At 34.9% G+C, this 22,117-nt stretch overlaps 1 protein-coding gene across 6 annotated transcripts in view; it reads left to right on the top strand.

The window, feature by feature from the left end:
* Window positions 1–135: 135 nt before the first annotated feature.
* Window positions 136–22,117, top strand: part of USP37 (ubiquitin specific peptidase 37) — a 77,110-nt gene continuing 55,128 nt past the window's right edge. Inside the window, exons 1-8 of one of the 6 annotated variants that reach the window (XM_072961651.1) lie at window positions 136–343; window positions 1,797–1,939; window positions 4,845–4,985; window positions 8,894–9,117; window positions 12,259–12,430; window positions 16,096–16,193; window positions 18,626–18,804; window positions 19,145–19,222. In XM_072961651.1, coding sequence (XP_072817752.1) covers window positions 8,962–9,117; window positions 12,259–12,430; window positions 16,096–16,193; window positions 18,626–18,804; window positions 19,145–19,222 — 683 coding nt within the window. In that variant the 5' untranslated portion in view covers window positions 136–343; window positions 1,797–1,939; window positions 4,845–4,985; window positions 8,894–8,961. Of the gene's footprint in view, window positions 344–371; window positions 502–1,796; window positions 1,940–4,844; window positions 4,986–8,893; window positions 9,118–12,258; window positions 12,431–16,095; window positions 16,194–18,625; window positions 18,805–19,144; window positions 19,223–22,117 lie in introns of those variants that run through there. The other 5 variants (XM_031678009.2, XM_031678008.2, XM_072961652.1 and 2 more) reach the window with 5 other exon arrangements.

Here is a 22,117-nt window from a genome sequence, read left to right as displayed (position 1 = left end):
CGTCAAGTGGAAAGTGCGCATGCGTATTACGGGCAGTGCAGGGGCGGGGCTACCTCGGCGAGACTCCGCTCGGTTCTGGGGCGGGGTGAGGGCGTAGGAGGGGCGGAGTTTCCAGGCTTGCGCTCACACGCCCCGTCTGGTCGCGTCGAGTGTGCGTGCGTGCGTGCGTGTTTGCGTGTGGTCACAGTTCCCGCCATCAGCTGCTCTCCCTGACTAGGGGGAGCGAGCGGCCCCTCTCCTTCGTGCTCGGTATCCCTTCCTTCCTTACCCTCGGCTCCTCCCCCTCCGCGCGGACACCGTGCTTCCGGCAGGCCTGTCCGGGGCTCTGGGCTCTCAGGCACAGGTAAGGCGGGCCCAGCGAGCGTCTCAACTGAGCCGTTTTACCCCGGCACCCCTCCCCCCGCCCCGTGCGGTCCGCCCACTCGGCGTTCACTCTTCTGGAGTTCGCCCGGCTGCTGTTTAGCTCGCCCCCATCCTAGTGACGCCCCAGAGGCCTCGCAGGTACTCCACTTGGGTCTTCCCCCAAGCTTTTCCTCTCTGACCTGGTCTGTACTGTCACTCGCTACCTCTGCAACCCGAATCTGGCTCCTCTTTGCTGGTGGCTGTCGTCGTCCACCCCTCGCCCTTAGCGAGGCCTGCTGTCTCTTCAGGTGACTTCCGTTGCCGCAAGTCCATCAGGCCTTGGGACATGATACTGCTTCACTCTCTTCACCATCCCTCACCTTCTCTCTTTTAACTGTCTCTCACTAAAAGGCATGAATTATACTTTTGTCGTGCTTTTGCTCCAAAATCCCTAGCCATCAGATCAGGTTGTCAGGCTTTACCTATTTTAGGTTATGATCCATGAAAGGAAATGATAATTGAAAACAAAATCTTGTGTTCTGAAGAGTTAGCCTGTAGTGGTTTTGTAATCCTTTAAAAATTTAGGCTCTGTGTAAATGTCCCTTTTTGGGTGGCAGTATTTGAAAAGTCTGTAACTGTAAAAGCTATCAAACAGAGGATATCAAGTAGGCAGTTGGATATACTGGGTTGGAGCTTCGAGGAGAGCTCTGAACTGGGTTTATAGGTAAATGTGTGTGTGTGTGTGTGTATATATATATATATATACACATATGTACGTTATCTGCCATGTTGATAGTAATTGAAGCTATATATGTGGATGAAGTTGCCCAAAGAGAGTACAGTACTAGAAAAGAAAGGAATCCACTGAGGGATTCTTGGCATTTAGTAAGTGGATAGAGGAGTACAAGTCTTGTTAAAAAAAAAAAATGAAAGAAGTTATCAATAATGTTGAAATTCTGCTGAAAGGTAAAGTTGAATGAGGCCTGAAAAGCCTAATGACATCAAAGTAATGGATGATCATAGGGATAGATGTTTGATGGAGGAAAACGAAATATCTGGGTTCAGTCCTAGGGCTTGTTCTCCTTTTACTCTTCCCTTCCACTTTAAGCTTTAAATTCTACCTGTATATTGATGACTTAATTTTTATTTCCAGCGTGTTCCCTTTGTTTTGAGTTCAAGATCTAAATACCAACTGTTTGCTTGACATCCCAAGTTGATTTTTTTCTTAGGAATTTCAAATATAACATGTCTAAAACAAAAGTCATAATTTTCTCTAAAGTCAAATGTTTTCTTTTCCAGTTTGCCATTTCATTAAGTGGTGTATCCGTTTATCCATTTACGGAGTCTAGAAACTTGAAAGCCATTCTTGAGTTCTCTCTCATTCCTTGTATACAAACCCTTTTCAAGTTGTATTTATTCTGTTTCCATTATGTGTCTTGAATCTATTTCTGTAGGTTTTCAATATCACTTTTCTAGTTCAAGCCAGAATCCTCTTTCACCTGGACTTAATGTCACTGGTTCCCTGTATTCTCATCTGTAAACTGGGAATAATAATCACCTTATTGGATTGCTGTGGGGATTAAATGAGATAACCATGGTAAGCACATGGCGCACAGTAAACAGCCAGTAAGCATTCATTGTTATTTTAATTGTTGTTATAAGCTGAATCACTTCAGTGCTCTCCTATCTGGTTGTCCTAATTTATTCCATCCTTGCTCCTTTCACTCTCCTCCCCAAACCCAAGCAAACCACATCACTATTCCATTCAGTAGTAATGTGTCATTTCTCTGCTTAAAAACCTTCAGTAGATTTCACATCACTGTTTATTGCATTTAGGGTAAAATTTCAAAATCCTTACTGTGATATACAAGATTCTGCATAACCAGATACTTTACTACTTCACCAGCTTCATCTTGCATGATTCTCTTTTCCCTCACTAAACTCTAGCCACATTGCTTTTCATTTCCTTAGTCACACCAAGTTATTTCCCATCACCGGGCCTTTGCACATGCTGCTCTGTATTATTCCAGCATGACCATCCCCCAGTTAACTCATTCTTTAATTTTCAAGTTCAGTGGTACTTCCTCAGAGAAGCTGTCTCTTGATTCTGTCTAATTTCTACCCACCCCTACCCCAAGTCTTAAATCAGGCACCCTGTTACAGTCTCTCATGTCCTGAGCTTTGTATCATTTTTCAGAACTTGTAATTATATATTTACCTGTGTGATTATTTAAAGTCTGTCTCCTATTGGAATATCAGCTAGGGACTGTTACATTTCTATTTCTCAAGAATTTGTTAAATGGATAAGTAAATTGGACTTTGCTGTATGAACCATCGTGTCTTTGGGAAACACCAGCTTATTGATATTCTTGTCATCTGATGACAAGACCCTTTTTATTCTGCAGACAAATTAAAGGACACAAAAACCCAAAGGGTTTTCCAGCTTTGGATGGTATTACCCATTCTTGTGTCATAGAATCATTCAAATTTTAGACTCTTTAGACTCTTTGAATTGGAGATAAACTTTATCTAGGTCAACTTCTCTCCTTACTTTCGGCTACTACACTAATTTTATCTCTTTGTGCATTTGTTTTATGGATCTTTTTAGGCAACAAAACCCTTAGAAATCAGAGCAGTTGTTATATATTTTAACAACGGGTTAAACTATGAGACTAGTGAGGATGAGGTTTTCAAAAATAGATAAAGGGAGGGGGGAGGATATACCTCTGTGGTAGGGTGCATGCCTAGCATGTATGAAGTCCTGGGTTCAATCCGCAGTACCTTCATTAAAAATAAATAAAAAACATAATTACCCCCCCCAAAAACCCCAAACAAACAAGCAAACAACAACAAATAAAGGGAAATTCCATATTTAAATAAGTGGTTAATGGTTGTTATGGAAGAAAATACTAAAATTTAATGATTTGTGTATGTAGAACAGGATTTGTGTTGAGAAATAGAAAATAAAAAATAGGAATGCCAAACACAGAGGCATTAGGATTTATTTTATAGATAGTGATGAGCTGTTAAAAATGGGAAAAGTTTCAGTTAGGCAAAATGTGTTAAGTTCTAGAGATAAGCTGTACAACATTGTACCTATAGTTAACAATACTGTATTGTATGCTTAAATGTTTCTTAAGAGAGTAGATCTCATGTTAACTATTCTTACCACAATAAAATTTTTTAAGAATTTAAATGTTTGGGAGGGGAATTAGCATCAGAAGCAAGTATTTTAGCACTTACTAAGTACCTATAATTTTTGGGGGGCACAAAAGAAAAAAAGTCAGGTCCCCCTCTACCCTCCCCTCTCTTTAGGGAGAAGGTTAAAGAGACAACTAGTGCACACTTTAGTTGGTAAGAAGTAAAAGAGTAGTTTTTTAGAAGGGGTATTATAGGGTAAAGGATTCATTGGCCAGAAAAATTCTGAGAAAATGTAGACTGGGAAATGATTGCTGCAGATTATTGAGGACGCAATATGGTATTGGTTAAAAATGTGAGTTCTGGTGCTAGATTTAGTTTTGTCTCTTACTGATTCTGTAACCATGGATAAGTTTATCTCTCTGAGCCTCAGTTTCCTCATTTGTAAAATAAAGATAATCTTTATCGTTTAGGATTATTGTGAAAATTATGAGCTGTTGCATGTATGGCACTTAGCACTGTGCTTAGTAAATGTTGCATAATAAATAAATATTAGGTGGGAAGGATGACAAAATGTTGTTTCCGAATTAAGGTGGTAGCTATGAAAAGAGTGTGTTTTTAGATAAATGAGAATGAAGTTAAAGCTGATGCTAAGATTTTTTTTTTTTTGGCTTAAAGGATAGTGGAAGGACAAATGTAGGGAAGTCTGGGTGTCTCTTAAAGAGAGTGCGGACTGTGTCATATTCACATTTGCATCCCTACCACAGTGCCATCAAATTGGAATAGCTCAATAAATGATTTTTCACTAGGTGAACAAAGGAGTTTAAAGTTGATGTTATAGTATTCAAGAAGGCAGTGAAAGATGTTTGATTAGAATTTCAGGGAAAGTTGAGGCTTAGGCCTAAATTTGAGAAACAAGCCCGTGAAGTTAGTTTTGAAGAAAAGTGCAAAACTAAGTTTACTCACTTTTTGAAATTTGTATCAACACATCATAGAAGTGGTGTTTTTAAGACTTAAGACGTATTATGTAACAATGTCTATAGAGTCAACAAGGATATACTCTTTTTACCACTGTCTTCTTCGTTTCAAAATGTACCAGGAATGAAGAAGCAAGACACAAATTGATCAACCTACAGGCTCCTGGAGTCCCTCATTTTGCATAGCAGATATATCCCTAAAATTCTATTCATTGCGTGTGTGTTTAAGTGTGTATGTGTATATTGAGCATTATATTTTAAATGTTTTCAGTAGGTGGTTTGTGTTTTTTAAATTGTCAAAAGGTTAATCTTTGTTATATAAATAATAACAATTTTAATTTTATAAATCAGATTTCTTTTAAAAAGGCACACTTATATTTTCTTTAGCTGAGTTGATGGCTTCCGGAGAACTGGCATAGCTGCAGAATATGAGTAGTTCCCCAAGAAGAGTGCATTGCCTTTGGCACAAGGATCAGAATAAAGGTGAATTGTTATTACATAGGGTTTTTCAGTAAAAGTCACTGAAAAGTAAGTAATGTTTTTATTTTGGATATATGTTTCCAAGAGTATGCAAATTGGCAAGAATTTACAGTTTTCTTTTTCTGTTTTGTAGTAATAGTTTTATACTTTAGCATGCTTTCTTAAACCACAGGATGCCCTCTGGATACGTATGTTTTCAGAGTAGTACCTAAAATAGGAATATTTAAATAACTGTAGAGATTATAGAAACATTTTTGTCAGTGTTGTTTTTTTGAGCTTTGATAGAATGCTCAAAATTGAACAGTAATTTTAATAGTGGTGAAGAAATTTAGGGAAAAGGGAATCTCTTTGGATGTACTTAAAGAATAATTGGTTTTTATTGTGCTTTGTTTTCCTAATATCGATTTGATAGTGGATTGGTTTTAACAGGGTTCAAAGAAACCTTGTATTTGTCCTAAGTTCATAGAAAGTTTAACTGTTACTGGATCATGCTAGATACTGAAAAAGAAACTTAGAGGTTTTTTCTCTTAAACAAGTAGGGCAAACCTTGATAATATGATGAATGTATGAAACTAAATATAGTTAATTCATTTAGTACGAAAACAGATAATGGCTAGATAGCGGCATTAAGAAAAAGTTTTTTATTCTGCTAGTTTTTATTGATTCTGCCAATTCCTGGACCTTTTAGGTTTTTTCCTTAGAAGAGAGAGAGATTGCTAGTGGAAATGATTAAGAAAATATTCAGTATCTGAGATGAAAATTTATACGCTTAACCAAAACTCTGCATCAAAATGTTTGAGAGTTATATGTAGAGAAATCATGTATTACATGTAGAAACAATTGCAGACGGAAACAGAAGTAACTAGTTAAGTTTCTTTTCTCATGAACTTTATTGAGCTTTGAAATCTTCACCTCCAAATTTTGTTAAATAATCTAATTTTTTAAAATATGTTTTTATTGGAGGAATTCAAGGTCAATGTCCTTACTTTTGGTCTGTAAGGAAAATACTAAGATAATGAAGTTTTATATTATTCCCTTTTAATTTAGCACCCTGACCTTAATGATATATAAGGAAAGATGAGGTAATTTGATAAAACTCTTAAAATGGAGTTTCTTTACTGAGCAGTAAAGTATTTATAAAGCAGTATTTATAATACAGTGTGATAAATGCTCTACTAGAGATAAGCATAGGATGCAACAGAAGAGAAAAGCATTTAACACTCTTAGTGTGGTTATGGGGTGAGAGAAAAAATGAAAAGTAGCTAGGAAAGGCTTCTTAATGAAGATAATATTTAAATTGAGCCTTAACTTTATAGCCAGGAAAAGAAACCAGGGGGGTTCATGGGGGAAGGGGAGAGCAGGTGAAAATCTGCCAGACATAGATCATAGTATGTGCAAAGGTATAGTGGCATGAGAACATAGGCCTTTTTTGGGGGAAATTATAAGTAGTTCAAATGGCTGGATTCGGAAGATTTGTTGAGGTAAGCAGATAGAGATAGAGAGGTAAGCAGGGCCTGGATCATGAAGGGTGTTTATATCATTTTAAAGGGTCTAGATGTTATTGTAAGGACATTGGGGAGCTGTTGAATAATATTGAGGACAGTACTGTGATTTGGTCTGCAGTTAATTATAAAGATTTAATCTGCAGTTAATTATAAAGAAGGTATATAGAGGTAGAATTGACAGGACTGTACCCTGACCTTCCATTTCCAGTCCAGTTCCAATAATCATCAAGAGAGAAATCAAAGACAACTCATGTTTCTGGCTGGGCAACTGGAGTGGGAGAAGGGCCACATATTCTTGGCAGTGCTGAGAGACAGAGTGGAAAATATTTCAAGGCTGTATCCAAATAATGAAGCACCAAATTATTAATTGCAGAAAAAAAAATGTATTACAAACACTAATTACTGGCCCAGAATTTTGTAGTTACTAGTTTGATCAACCGTGTTACTGACAGCTCTTTAAATGGTAGTGGACTCTATAACTTTGATGGATTCATATACCCAGCCAATTATACTGTCTAAATCTGGCCACAGTTAGCCACTGAAAAAATTTGATGAGGGGTGGGAAGGGATAAATTGGGAGTTCAAGATTTGCAGGTACTAACTACCTACCATAGAAAAAATAGATAAAACAACAGATTTCTACTGTATAGCACAGGAAACTTTTCAGTATCTTGTGGTAATCTGTAATGTAAAAATATGAAAAGGAATATATGTATGTTCATGTGTGACTGAAACATGCTATATACCAGAAATTGACACAACATTGTAAACTGACTATAATTTTTTAAAAATTTAAAAATTTTGGTAAAATTAATATGAAATTATCATAATTTTGATGCAGTTATTATTGAATAATAATAGAGGACTTACAATGCGTAATACCTTTAACTATTCAAAATGTTTTCATATCCCTTTAAATTTATTCCCCGCTATTTGATGTACAGTACCTAAAGGCCTCAGACTAGGAGGTCCACAGCCTCATTTTCTCTCCACTGGTGGGTTTTGTTTGATTTGTAGCTTTTAAAGATAACTTTGAATTCATTGCCCACAATTTAAAATGGGCAGTTTGATATAAAAATTTAGATGTCATTTTCTTGAAAAATTAGATGATCTGGCAATGCTAGATTCACTATTTCTAAATTGGCTAGATCTGAGTAGCAGTTTTCATATCTTGTCTGCCTAAATCATTTGTGTCACCTGACTGGCTTCTATAGGTAGTTGAGTTGGTGATCTTTGTTAACAGCTTCTTTGTCTGGGATCTTTGGAGAAAGTGGTGTTGCAGACAATTCCATTCACATTAAGGCTGCTGTGTGTTGAGTGCCTAATGTGTGTTATTTCATTTAATTCTCTAACACTTAACATTTACTATTCCCGTCTTACAGTTGAGAAAACTAATGGTTAGGAAAGGTAAGTTACAAATTAGTAAGTGACAGAGCTGGCTCCTGATATCTAGACCTAGTATGTTTTTCTTTTATACAGATACTACTGTTTTTAGCTTTTCTGGTTCAGCTGTGTAGGCAGAGGAAAAGTTTAATGATTTTTAAATTAATAAATTATAAGCAAGAATCTGTATTAGAGGCAATGTTTTTAGAGATTTGGAGGCTATAGTATAAATTTTGTTTTAATTTTAGTTGACTGCATATATGTGTATAACACATACTTTGATAACATTCTCTGCTATTACTATAATTGTATTTACTCGCTGACATTCGGTAAGCTAGATCAAAGAGTCTTTGACATTCTGTCAGTTCTTTAAGTTGTTTTTAAGTATTAAACTTCTCTCAGGAAATTTGAGTATTTGTCAGATAAAATTGGTGAAGAGTCTTTTCAGGAATATTAAACATAAATGGTAGGTGGATCTTGGGAAAAGGAGTTTTTTGTTTGTTTTCCCAGAGAATAAATGATTTTCTCAAATAATATAATTCTTCAGGTTAAACTAATTTGATTATTCTCACAATTATTCACTTAATGTCTCCTATGCATGTAGCTATGCTTAGACTACCAACTGGTAGACGGTATTATCTGGTGATGATGAAGGAAGGTTAAAAAAATAAAAGTTTGTCATAATCCCATGGGCACTTGCGTTGAGGGTGGAATTTTTAGTAATCCTGATCAGCATGCCTTTAGTGGCAGCAGTATGGTTGTTAATGGTGCAAAATGTAAAGTTTAGTCATTAATAGACACAGGTACTGGACATATGGCAAAGGAGAGAACATATACAGAAGAAATAAAAGGTGGGTAAGTTCAGTCACTGAACGACAACTGCTTTGGTTGTCTTTGTTACCTGTGCCATCCAGCTAATGAAGGCCTTTTGAGGATAACTTAGTTAAAGGTAGTTTATTGAAATGGAAAGAAGGACATAAGATGGTTCATTAAATATTCTCTTTCAAACTCTTGTTTTAATCACTAGTAAATTGTAACTTTTTATTTTATTTTATTTTTCTTCCTTAGAATCTGTCAGGTGAAGGTGTATTTTTGCTTTTTAATTTGGCTAGAAGCAATTTATTTTTAAAGAAAGTATGTCTCCTCTGAAGATACATGGTCCTATAAGAATTCGAAGTATGCAGACTGGAATTACAAAATGGAAAGAAGGATCCTTTGAAATTGTGGAAAAAGAGAATAAAGTCAGCCTAGTAGTTCACTACAATACTGGAGGAATTCCAAGGATATTTCAGGTATTACCAGATTTTGATTTGGAATAGAGCTTTAGTCACATCTTTCAGTGAATAGCTGTTCTGTGCCATACTAAGAAGAAGCCCTCTTCCTAGATTAATATTTTTTATTTTTAGGACACCAATACTATTAGGTGCATACATTACAAATTATTTAGCAGAATTGTTGATGGTGTATAATAAAGAGTAGGAAGTAGTTACCTTTATTGAAAAGAAAACTGGAAGCTGAGAGGACCTTAGTTTGGATACTATCTAAGCTTTTTTTTTTTTTTTTTAAGTAAAGATGAAAGATTTATTCAGTCTGAAGAGAAACCAGAGTGTTATCTAAGATATTTTTAAAACCACATTAGGATAACTAGTTATTCCCCCCTCCCCCCAACGTATATGATAGATTCATCACTATTTAGTGTTAACTTGTAATAGGTCTTTTTAGTGTCTTCTTAACGTCTCCTTCTAAATGATCCTGCCAAAAGTTGTGGTATATTATGGCCATTCAAGGCTGATTATTCAAGGTCATCCTTAGAGCTGTTTTCTTCTAACTATAAGTTTTTGAAGGGTGTCATTACTTTATGACTGCAAAAAGCAGTTAATATTGTTTTCACTTCTATTACTGTTACCTTCTACAGCTAAGAACTACTTGTGTTGATAAGTTGAATTTAAGAACGTGTCTTACATTTTACTGCACTTTAAAATCTATATATGTTAATTAATTATATAAAAGTATAATATTCATTCTAAAGTACTCTATTGAAGAACAATTTATAAAACTTTATGCTTGAGAACCTGATCTGAAGTAAAATTTCCATTTATCTTTGCTTTTAAACTATGAAAATTAATTGATTATGATTTTATATATCAAAGGTAATCTTAAATAGTTTGGAGGTGGTGACATGGTTAATAGAAATGATAGTTCTACCACATATGTATATCACTAATTGCCCACCTGAGTGAAAGAAAGATTTTTTTCAAGTAGAAATTCAGTTTTTCAGTCCTTATTCCAAACTAGCACTGAATAAAGATATAAGTATTTAAGCAAACATAGATCTTTAGAATCTACCTGTGATTCCGCCTTCATCTCAGTTCTAGATCAGTTTGCATTCAGCATTCGTTAACCACTTACAAATTGCTGTGGTGGGAACTGTGCTAAGAGCTAAGAATATAGAGCTGAAAGAGACACTTTTCCTCTCAAACTTAAGAGTAACCAAATGCATTCTTAGCTATAAAAATATCTCAGAGATGCAGAGGTAATACAAAGAAGGGAGTGTTTTGTGCTCTGAGGATTTAGAGTATAAATAGAAATTTGCCGGACACATTAGAGGTTAAGGTAAAGGTGATTTCTATACATGGACAAACACATGCACATGTGAATCAACACTCAAGGAACCAGAAAATTATTTTAAAGAAGATAGCACAGTAGGGTGTGAGTGGCAGAAGTAGAGGCTGAAGAGCTAGATAGGACCCAGATCTTGGAATATCTTGTTATACTACAGGGAACTTAGATACTAAGGAGCCAAGAATCTTGTTTGAATTCTTTTGGCAGCTAGGCAGGTGACTTTATTTCATGAGCTAGTGGCAGAATAAGGACATGTAAGAGGTTATTGTGGAAGTTTACATGAGAAATGAAAGTCCTGAGCAAAGGAAAAGAGGAAAAGCAAGAGGAGGAAAGGGTAAATTTGAAGAGATTTCAAGAAGATTTAACTCAGATTTGGGGGATGACAGAAAAAGTCTAGGGAGAGTCCTCAATTAAAGTGGTTGGCAGTCCCTTTCATCTTCTCTAGAGGGGAAGAATTGGGTTATGAAGATTGAGAGAGATGAGTTGTTTGAGGTGTTAGGTATTCAGATACTGATTGATATGCACTAGGTGTATGGTAAACAGGACTAGAGCTCCAGCAGAGAGGTCTGGACTTAGAGAAAAAGTTGAGAGGCCTCAGCATGTGGGTAGTTACTAAAATTGGAAGTCTAGCTAGGATTTTTCAGTTGTTGAAGTGATCAAATTCAGGATTATTCCCGTCTTGTTAATGAACAGACTTTTCCCCTCACATTTAACTTTCATTTTTAGAAAGTGGTATATTGACTGAAATAATGGTTTTATGCAATCTCTTTTCCTTTTGCATGGTAAACTGCTCATTTAACTATTTTGGAGTTAAAGCATCTGAAACTAGTTATTGTGTATTATGACAGAATTTCTACTCAAGCACATGAATACCTACTTTGAAGCTAAAAAAATTTAAATTTGAAATACAATTTAGTCTGATTGGTAAAATTGTTCTGTCATTCTTACCTAAAAATTGTCAAGGTCAGTTCTTCCTAATTAAAAACAAGTGAAACACTATTCTTTATACTGTTCAGAGGGTATGTCTTCAGCAAAAGTCAGCTTTAGAAACCTTTGTGTATGTCTGCTGAGGGAGAATGTTAGAGAATAAGGATGCCTGGTTGGCAGAAATTATTTAATAAACTGCATGATTTCTTAATTTAATCTTGGGAAAATATCAACCAAGAGAAGATAAAAGTTATCACTTGGTAGCACATATCCAGAGCCTGGAAGAGTGTAAGACAAGTTATTGAACCAGGTCTGGGGAGTGGGAGAAGCAAGCTAATAGAGTTCCAGGGTACTTATGATCTTTGTGATTGAATGAAAGTTAAATGAGCATGTTTAGACAGTTAAAAAAAAATTCTTACATTGGTAAAGGTTTATTTTAATGTATTTTTGAGAAGAGGAATTCTTTTGAGGATTATAGTTTGGATCAGTATATCATTTTACATTGTAGCTACTTTAACTAATTGCCAGATATTTTATAAGCTCTTATTTTAAAAAAGAAGAAGAAGAAGAAAGAAAAATTAAGTCTCTAATCCAATATGGCTTTCTAAACTGGTGATGGATAACCATCTAGGCTCTGAAAATTGTTAACTTGTTTTTATAACTTTGTAACTATACCTGAAAATATATAGCTCCCTACCAAAAAATCAAGAGTGCTAGGATTAATCTTTGATTTAAATGTGTCAAGAAATGGAAATTCTTTTTGGTTGGGGGCAAAAGTAAGAAATAGAACAAAAATACAAAGGTTACTATTTATTATGTAAGTTATTTTACTTCATTATAATTCATTTTTAATGACAAAATACTTTTCCTTTTGTGTTGATCAGCTAAGTCATAACATTAAAAATGTGGTACTTCGACCCAGTGGAGCAAAACAAAGCCGCCTAATGTTAACTCTACAAGATAACAGCTTCTTGTCTATTGATAAAGTACCAAGTAAGGATGCAGAGGAAATGAGGTTGTTTCTAGATGCAGTCCATCAAAACAGACTTAATGCAGGTGAGCATTAATTGTCCCAGGGTCTGACATTGGCAGTTATGAAAAATATTACTAGATAATAGGTTATTATCCCTGATGAATATTGATAAAAAATTTTCAGCAAAATACTAGCAGACCTAATTCAACAGCACATTAAAAAGACTACACCATGACCAAGTGGAATTTATCTCTGGAATGCAAGGATGGCCAAAGATAATGAAAAATCTATCAATGTGATACATCAAACTAACAGAGTGAAGGACAAAAACCACATAATCATCTTGATGCAGAAAAAACATCTGATAAAATTTAACATTCTTTCATGATAGAGACACTCAGCAAAGTAAGAATAAAAGGAAACTACCTCAACATAATAAAGGCCTTATATGAAAAGCTCATAGCACAATGATGAAAAACTGAAAGATTTTCCTATAAGATCAGGAACAGGGCAGGGATGCCCTTTCGTCACTTCTATTCAACATAGTATTGGAAGTCCTAGCCAGAGCAAAGCATCCAAATTGAAAAGGAAGAGGTAATTTTATCTCTGCTCGCAGGTGATATGATCTTATGTGTAGAGTCCCTAAAGATTCCATGAAAAAGTATGTCTAGAAAAGGAGTAGGATTTAAATTACATTTGGAGAAAGTTGCCTTGTTACGTCAGTCTTACATACTTGCCTTTGTATGAAACTTATTCTGAGGTTTTATTCTTGCTATGAAGACGGCATGTGCTATAGAATATAGAACAGCACACAGTATGATCAGATTTCCCTGCCCCCTTCAATCCCTTTCATTTAAAATGTTTTTTTTTTTTTAAATACATTTTAATCTTTACTCTTCATTGAATGTACTTTGGAACTTGGCATGGGGTAAGGGATTTAATATATTTTTTCCTCCAGAAAAAGGCCAATTGTTGCAGGTACTACTTAATGATAAACTATTTTTGACCTACTGATTTGAAATTCCATATTTATGAAATAATACATTACTGTCTATGCCCGTATATTATCTACTCTTCTGTCCACTAATATACTTACTTATGCCTATGTCATATCCTTTGATTGTATTACTTTTATATTGTTTTGATATTTATTGGTAAATATACAATGGTGGCTAATGTTTGTTGAATTTACCACACTAGATGCTTCATAGACATTAAATTTATGCTCATAACTACCCAGTGGCATAGATATGACCATGATTTTCTCTTTTGTTTGTTTCTTGGAATGCCTTTATTGAGATATGATTTTTACACCATACAATACTCATTTATGAAACTTACTCTGAGGTTTTATTCTTGCTACAAACACAGCAGGTGATCACACAGTATGATCAGACAGTATGATCAGATTTTCCTGCCCCCTCCAATCCTTTTCATTTAAAATTTTTTTTTGTTTTTTTTTAAGAAAAATACATACAGGCATCTTTTTAGGAATAATCTGTTGTTTAAAATGAATTTTCTACTGTTGTCATTAATCGCCAGCTCTGTCATCAATACTTCATCATTACTGATATTTTATACTTGACAAAATTGAGTTTTTAACTGAAATATAACACATATTAAAACATTGAGAAAGTAAAGATGTAGCAGTGCTACCTAGCTTGTATTTAATTAATGTCTCTACTTGACACATTTTTTTTTCTTGTTAAAAAAAATTTCTTTTTAATGGTTGTTTGCCATTTAGTACCTATTCATTGTCTGGTTTTGTTACCAAATCTGAACTATGTCAGTTTTCTAAATATTGAATTTTAGAATCGAGAAATTGAGTCCTGTTTAAAAGTTTTAGAATATTTCAGGGATTGTGTCTGTATTTCTATATTTGTTTTATTTTATCATATTAATTGAATCACTGTTTTAAGAATTGCTGTATGTAAGAAAAGCATGTCTTTAAATATATTAGAGTGGAAAGCACAGTAAAATGGGGACCCAAGTTTGAGTCTAGACAATATGGAATAATGGACAAGCAAGAGCTTTGGATCTAAAAAGTTTTGGATTTGAATCCTAGCTCTGTTATTTCCTGTGAGGTTTTGGGCAACTCACTTAAAAACTTAGTTTCGGTTTCCTCATCTCTAAAATGAAGGTTTTATCACCCCGTGTTCAGTGCTTAATAAAGAATTAGAGCTCATAAATGTAAAACATGACTGGCACATGATAGGCACTCAGTAAGTCATTGCTGCTTTTAGAGTAGCTAGCTATGGACTTAACTTGCTCTGTATTCTTGGGCAGGTTGTTTTAATCTTTAGATTTAAGTTGCCTTAGCTGTCCGAAAGTAATCATATATACTTTGCAGAGAGAGACTAGAGTAAGATAATCAATATAAAAATACTTTGGTTAAGTATAAAACATTTAAAGTATCTTGTGTGGTGCTTGAAATCAGTGGGGAAGAGACCAATATTTGATGAACAGCCTTATCTGTAACTAGGAAGACTAGCTAATCATTTCAGAAGACAGTAAAACTAGATTCTTATCTTATTCCTTCATCTAAGTAGATTTTTACCTTGATCAAAGTCTTGAATGTAAGAAAATAAAACAATAAAAGTATTATTAAAAGGGTAGAATGGATTTTAACATAATATGAGTGGAAAAGACCTATCTGAGAATGATATAAAAACCAGAATCAGTAAAGGAAAAGACTTAATAACTTGGACTGTGTGAAAAATTTGAATGATCTCTGTGGCAAAAAAGAAAAGACAAAGGAAGAAAATATTAGCCGCAGTGACAGAGTTAACATGGCTAATATACAGATACCGACTTTCCAAAACAGTAAGAAAAAGACAATTCAGTGGAAAAATGGACATACAGTTAATTCAAAAAGAAAAAACATATTATGGTGGCCCATAAACATGAAAAATTCTCAACTTCACCAATAACTAAACAAATTCAGACTCTTAACTATGTTAGCAGTAGTTTGGAGGGAGGCAGATAAGAGCTTTGACAGAGTTTTTTTTTTGAGGGATAGTAATATCAATTTAGTTTAAAATTACACATCCTTTACCCCAACGATTCTAAGAAGTTTTATCCTACAAAAATCATTTAATTAGTGCAAGAAGATAAGTGAAAAAATGTTCAGTATTGTTTATAATTTTTTAAAATTAAAATATCCCAAATGATCATCAGTGGGAAATTAACAAAATTAAAATGTAAAGTACCTTTTAAAGTATATGAAAATTCATATTTATACGTTACCATACATGTTCTTTAAACTAGCACTGATTTCTTTAGAATAGGAGCCATTCTGTTTGTTGAACTTACAGAAAATGCTTTGGAGTGTACGTTGTTGGAAGTATATCTGTCACTGGTTTTGACACATGTGGCATCCATTATCAGTGTTCTTGCCATAGATACACAGTGACAACTCTTCTATTGTGTTAGTTACCAAATATTTATATAGGAGAATTTCTAGCATTTTCTTTTTGCAGTTAAAAATGTGTCATTCTATTACATGTTCTCAAATTTTTGCATTGTTATTCAATTTTTTGCTTCATTTTAGTTCTAAATTGTAATTACTGTATATATATAAATTATACTTTTAGAAAGAATTGGTTGATAAGCACTTTGTTTTATTTTTCCTGTTTTAATTTCCTCATTATATAATGATGATGACGATGTTAACGACGACGACGACGATGACAACAAATCTCTTTATATGAAAAGTGAATGATTTGGGAATTTTCTTTTTTTTCACCAGCCATGAAACCTCAGGGTTCTGGTAGTTTTGGAGCTATTCTAGGCAGCAGGACCTCACAGAAGGAAACCAATAGGCAGCTTTCTTACTCAGACAATCAGGTATGTTTGTTTGAATCTTTTTAGCTTTTTTTTTTTTAAGTGATACAGACATTCTGTAAGGTAGTTACAGGAAGCAGAATTTAGACTGTCATGTCTAATAATTCTGGCATTATCACAAGGGTATTTTCCGCATACCTGAAATTTACCATAGTAGAGTGTAGTTTTTAAAAATCATAGCTTTGGAATTAGATGTGGGTTTGAGACTTGGTGCTGCTACTTACTAGCTGTGGGTCATTGGAGAAGTTCCTTAAATATCCTGAGCCTTAGTATCCATCTGTAAAATTGAGACAGCAAGAATATTTTAAGGGTTGCTGTGAGATTATGCACATAAAATTGCTTAGCCTGTGATACCATTATACTAACGGTCCTGTAAATGTTTGCTGCTGTTATTTCTTTGATGCTCTTTGGGTCTGTTCTACATTACGAACTTTGCCAGTACACTATATGATACCAGACTGTCTTGTTGGGTCTTCTGTTTGCTTTTTAAATAGTTTTTCTTTCATGAATACTATTCAACCAGCTGTGAGATTTACTGTGCACTATTGCAACTTAGCAGTCGTATGTCTCTTTTAATTTGTTTTACAAAGGTAAACCAGGTGTAAAGAGAAACTTTCAAGCTCTCCTGTAAGTAAACTAAAGAGTTTTATTTAGCTATGCAGAGATGGATTGATTTACTTAATCCATTTACTGGACTAAGCAATGAATAAGATTTCATTTTTGTTGGTTTCTTTTTATAGATTGGGTTTTTTTTTAACATTTTAATTGAGATACGATTAGTAGGCAGTGAATCGCACATATTTAAGTTGTGCAATTTGATATGTTTTGACTTATGTACATACCCACAAAATCATCACCATAATCAACTTAGTGATTATGGCATACATAGCAAAAACCCTTACAAGCTTCCTCATCCCCTTTGTAATCCTTCCCTACAGCTCCCTCTCTGGCCGGTATCCCTGAACCACAATTGAATTGCTGTCACTCTAGAATAGTTCGCATTTTCTGGAGTTTTATCAGGGTTTCCAGAGTTTTGTCTGGGTTTTTCACTCATTATAGTTACTTTGAGATTCATAGGTACAAATTTAAACTGTTAGATATTTAAATGTATAAATGTTAACGTATCTAGCAAAAGCATATACTTACATTTTCCCAAATAATGATTCCCATTAGTGAGATTATAAAATCAATTTGTGGGTTGTGACTAGCATTAAATAAAAAAGGAATAGATTAGAAAACAATAGAGAAGGTATTATTATACATAGTAAGGGTAAATATTGGTTTCTGAAACTTTGTTTCAGTTTTATTTATGTGAATGTGTAATAGATTGTGAAGTAAAATATTTCTCACTATGGGTTTATGGTCAAAAAAGGTTGAAAACAGTATGCATATAGTATGCTACCATTCGTTTAACAAAAAGAATTAAATTTTGATTTGCATTTGCATAAAAATCAGTATAATACTTATAAGATATAGCAGGATAGGAAGTGGAAGAACTGGATGGGTGGCATTGGGGTGATAATGAGACTTCTCAGTATATGGCTTTTATAATAGCATTTTGATTTTTGAATCTTGAGAATGAATTCTACATTTGAAAATAAATTTAACTTTTTAAGTTGTTCATCCAGATGACCTCAGAGATTTTTTTCCTTTCTTGTCCTAAGATTGTAATCTGTAGAAAGTGATTAGAAATATCTTCCATAGGAGATAATCACATAGCTCTTAATCTACAGTTATAAAATTTACCTAGCAGAATGCTACTCAAAAGCACTTTCCCAACTCATGTGTTTACATTGTTGTATTCTCTGAGTGTTTTTGCTGTGTCTTTAGCGTAGACTCTTTGATTCATCTTCTGCCAGTGCACTCTATCTCACTTTCATTCTTCCTATCATTATATATATTTGTATCACTACTCCAAACTAGAACCTCCTCAAAAGTCCTATGATGTACATATGACTTGGCATTTAAATTGTAGCAGCCAAATATCATTGTTGCTCCTTTTTCTCACATCTGTGTCACTTTAATTTACCATAATCGTAATTGAATTTTTTTTTTCTGAAGATCTACTCTCATGTTGGTCAGTTGAATCATAGCTTGTGTATGTGACTTTTTAAAATCAGTGATTCAAAGCAAATTCCCTTCTGCTTCTAGGTGTGCTGTGGAATTTGTTAAGTTTACAAGAGTGCTATAGGAAAGTAAGCTTCAAGCTTGATTTCTGACACTGACCGTACATTAGAATCACATAGGGTGCTTTAAAAAAAGAAATACTGATGAATGGACCTCACTCCAGACCAGTTAGACTAGAATCTCTGGAGATAGATCTCCAGTTATGGGTTTTTGTTTGTTTGTTTTAAAGTTCCCCACGTGAGACTCACTGGTCTAAAAGTGTACCAATTAATTTGAAGAATTAGCTGTGTTAAACTTTATTCTTATAGGTTTCTTCAAAAAGAGGAAGTTTGGAAACTAAAGATGATATTCCATTTCGAAAAGTTCTCAGTAATCCAGGTAGAGGATCGATTAAGACTGCAGCAGGAAGTGGAATAACTGCCACCCGGACGATTCCCTCTTTGACATCTACAGCAACACCTCTTAGATCAGGGTTATTAGAAAATAGGTAGGAAAGACTTTTTTTCTTTCTTAGTCATTAGCCCTACCTGTTTATAAATGTCTTTTAGGCCTTTTAGAAAGACCAATAATTTGAGAAAAAGAAAGAGATTGTCCAGTTAGAAGAAGAAAGTATAAAGAACATATGGGGAGATAAATAGTATCTGTCTTATGTGGTTTATGTCAGTGACACTTATAGAGCACGTAGATACAGTGTGTTAATTTAAATGTGGTGACGAGAATTAGAAAGCAGTAGTCATGGCTTTAGTTCTTGAGAGTGTTGGCTTATATTTTTTTAATGGTATGAATTATGATTTTTTTAAATAACTTTTTTTTCCTGTTCTCTGTAGGACTGAAAAGAGGAAAAGAATGCTATCATCTGGCTCAGAGTTGAATGAAGATTACCCTAAGGAGAATGATTCATCATCGTAAGTTGCTTTAAGGACTTTTGTAGCACTAGATCAGTGTTTCTTATATTGGTAATTACAACCACTAGGGAAAATTGGGACAGTGTTCAATTTATGGGAATCCCAAAGATAGAAGAGCCACATTTAAAGTATTTTGGTGACAGTAGATTAACAGAGAGAGGATTTGACCGTTACTATTGCTTTGGTCATTTATTGCACTTCTCCCATATGAGCTTTTTCTGTCTGCAGTACTTAGAAGAATAGAGCTGAAGAACTCTTAAGTGTTTCTTGTTGGCTACTCTTTTAATGTGAACCCCTTCCTACCCTCTTCCCTTAAGCTATAAAATTTTTTTTTTCCTACTTCATGTGAAAAGTTAGCTTAGGGATAAAAGGATGTGGAAACTCTGCATAGATTCTAGGCAAGGAGCATCAGTCTTTTAGAGCTATTTTTGGGGTTGAACAAAAGGGGATACCTGCAACAGGACAGTCACCAGCTCATAATCCTCTTCCTCATCATGAATTTTGTTTGTCTGTCTTCTGGGAGAGGAAGCTTATTCACAGTTGTCAGATAATACCTCAATTAATACCTTAACAGAAATAAGTTAATAGTCAACTGATATTCAAGGTCAAAAGGTCACCAGAACGGAGTTGGGAAAAAGCTGAAGAAGCTTTGTATATTAATTGGGCTTTTGGTTCTACTGCTATAGCAGATATAGAAATCTGGGTAGGTGATAGAACTGGTGTGTGGTATCTTGATCTACAATCGCCATGGACTCTGATTCCTTCTATCTTGTTGATCTATCATTCTTAATAAGTAGCTTCCATTTTGTGAACCAAGATAGCTTCAATTTCCACTCTCATGTCTGTATTCCTCTTGGAGGGAAGGAGGACAGAAGCAAATGGGGGGCATACTGCTTTCCTATAAGCTGAAAATTATACATACCACTTTTGTGCATAACACACCAGCCAGAACTTAGTTTTATAGTTATATCAAGTTACGAGAAAGTCTGAAAAATATGCCGAACCCAAACTCTATTATGGCAGAAGAATACAATGGACAACTAACAGTCTGCCTTAGTTTACCCTTCTAGCCCCTGTTTATATCATCCTTCTGATACATAGAATAATCCTATCTTCACCCTGATGGAGACAACCTCCAAGTTTCAATTTTGTCATTGTATACAGCTTAGAGTCCAGCATCTCTGGGTGATGTGCAGTCCTCTCCATAATGTGTGTTTTGGACCATGTATCTCATGGTCTGATACCTAAAAACTAAATGACAAGTTAATCTGCATCCCCTACTCCCACATATCATTCATTATACATTACTGGAGTGGGCACATGATAACAACCATGATAAAAATTTCCATTTAGAAAAAATGAGAGTAGGAAACTGAGGAGTCACTGGTCTATATCAGCAATAAAATACTTCTGGACAGAAATTGTGAAGATAGTGTAGGCAGTGGAGTAAGTTCTTGGTTAGCCCATGTAGCAGTCTTTGTTCTATCCTCTGGGAGAAACCCTTGCTCATTGTACTCCGTATGACTGCTGGCTTTGCTCTCTGGTAGATTTCCTTTGTCTGTTATCTTTCAAGGCCATAGCTGAAGTGAGTTTTGAAGACTATGTTGTTCTTTGGGTTCATGCAGCTTTTTTAGCCTACTTCATGCTGGTGCAGTTTTAGAAGTTTAGAAATGTCTAGAAATCTAAAAGTGTAGAAGTCTAGAAGTTTCTTTAAAGGAACAAGTAGGCTTTTATAGGCTTGAGAAAGAATTGAGGCCAGTATTTTTGCTGTTATTTTGGTTCTTTTGTTTTAATAAACTAAAAGTTTTAGAATAATTTTCAATTTACAGAAAAGTTGCAGAGATACTATGGAATGTACCTGTATACCCATTACCCAGTTTTCCCCAATATTTATGTATGTATGTATGTATGTATGTATTCTTATTGAAGTATAGTTGGTTTACAGTGTTGTGTTAATTTCTGGTGTACAACATAGTGATTCAGTTATACATATATGTATTTCCCTAATATTAATATCAGTTTTTCACGAAACTACTCCAGTTACCTCTTTATCATTGCCTCAGTTTGAGAATCAGAAGCAATTGTATTTTTTTGGTCCCAGGTGGTCTCACGTTACCACACAATTTCAGTTCTAGGCCATTGGCACAAAGAGATGTATTCCTTTTCATCCTTGATTGCAAGCTGGCTAGTTCTCGATTTATCTGTCTTGAATAGGACCTTGCTGAAAGCAGTAAGAAGCACTCATACAGACCAGTGTTAATTGTCTTAATCATTTCATTTGAGGCCTGCTTCCCAAAACATTACAGATAACAGTTCTGTAAATACTTTGCTGAGATATAACAATAGTCACTAGCTTTCCTAACTGTAATATCTGTGTTCTTACTCTCTGCCTTCCTTCTGAGCTAGTTCTACATTTTCTAGGTTTGTTATTGGTAGCACCCCACTTTTGGTAACAAAATTTGTATATTCGGGGCCAAGTTGTAGGGATCAGAATTCACTCTAGCTGCTTGTGTACAGAGTATTAAGTGGCTTCCAGAATCGTTAAGAAAGCTGGAAGGGTAGGCTCTAGGTTAAGCTTTCAGGAATGATTTTGAGAGCCATGCCTCAGATCAGGTCATGAAAGATGCTCCTGGCTATCCTGAAGCTAATAGCTGAATTGGAACCTGCCATGAAAGCTGTTATCTCTGGAATCATGCTGCCACTGCCAAATGTGGAAATCTCTACTGAAAAACCAGACAACCTCAAGATGATGTTTGCCGTCAGAAGTAGCAAAACACATGACCTCTGCCTTATTTCCACTTTCTAGATCTTGCACGAGTACATGTAATTGCCTTATCTTAAGTTGTGTCTCAAACACAAACTTGGAAATGTAGTCTTTTAGCTTTCTGGCTTCTG

Source organism: Vicugna pacos, chromosome 5 (assembly GCF_048564905.1).
Source record: "Vicugna pacos chromosome 5, VicPac4, whole genome shotgun sequence".
Taxonomy (NCBI): Eukaryota; Metazoa; Chordata; class Mammalia; order Artiodactyla; family Camelidae; genus Vicugna; species Vicugna pacos.
The sequence above is the reverse complement of the archived record's forward strand: the minus strand, read 5'-3'. Positions and strand labels throughout refer to the sequence as shown.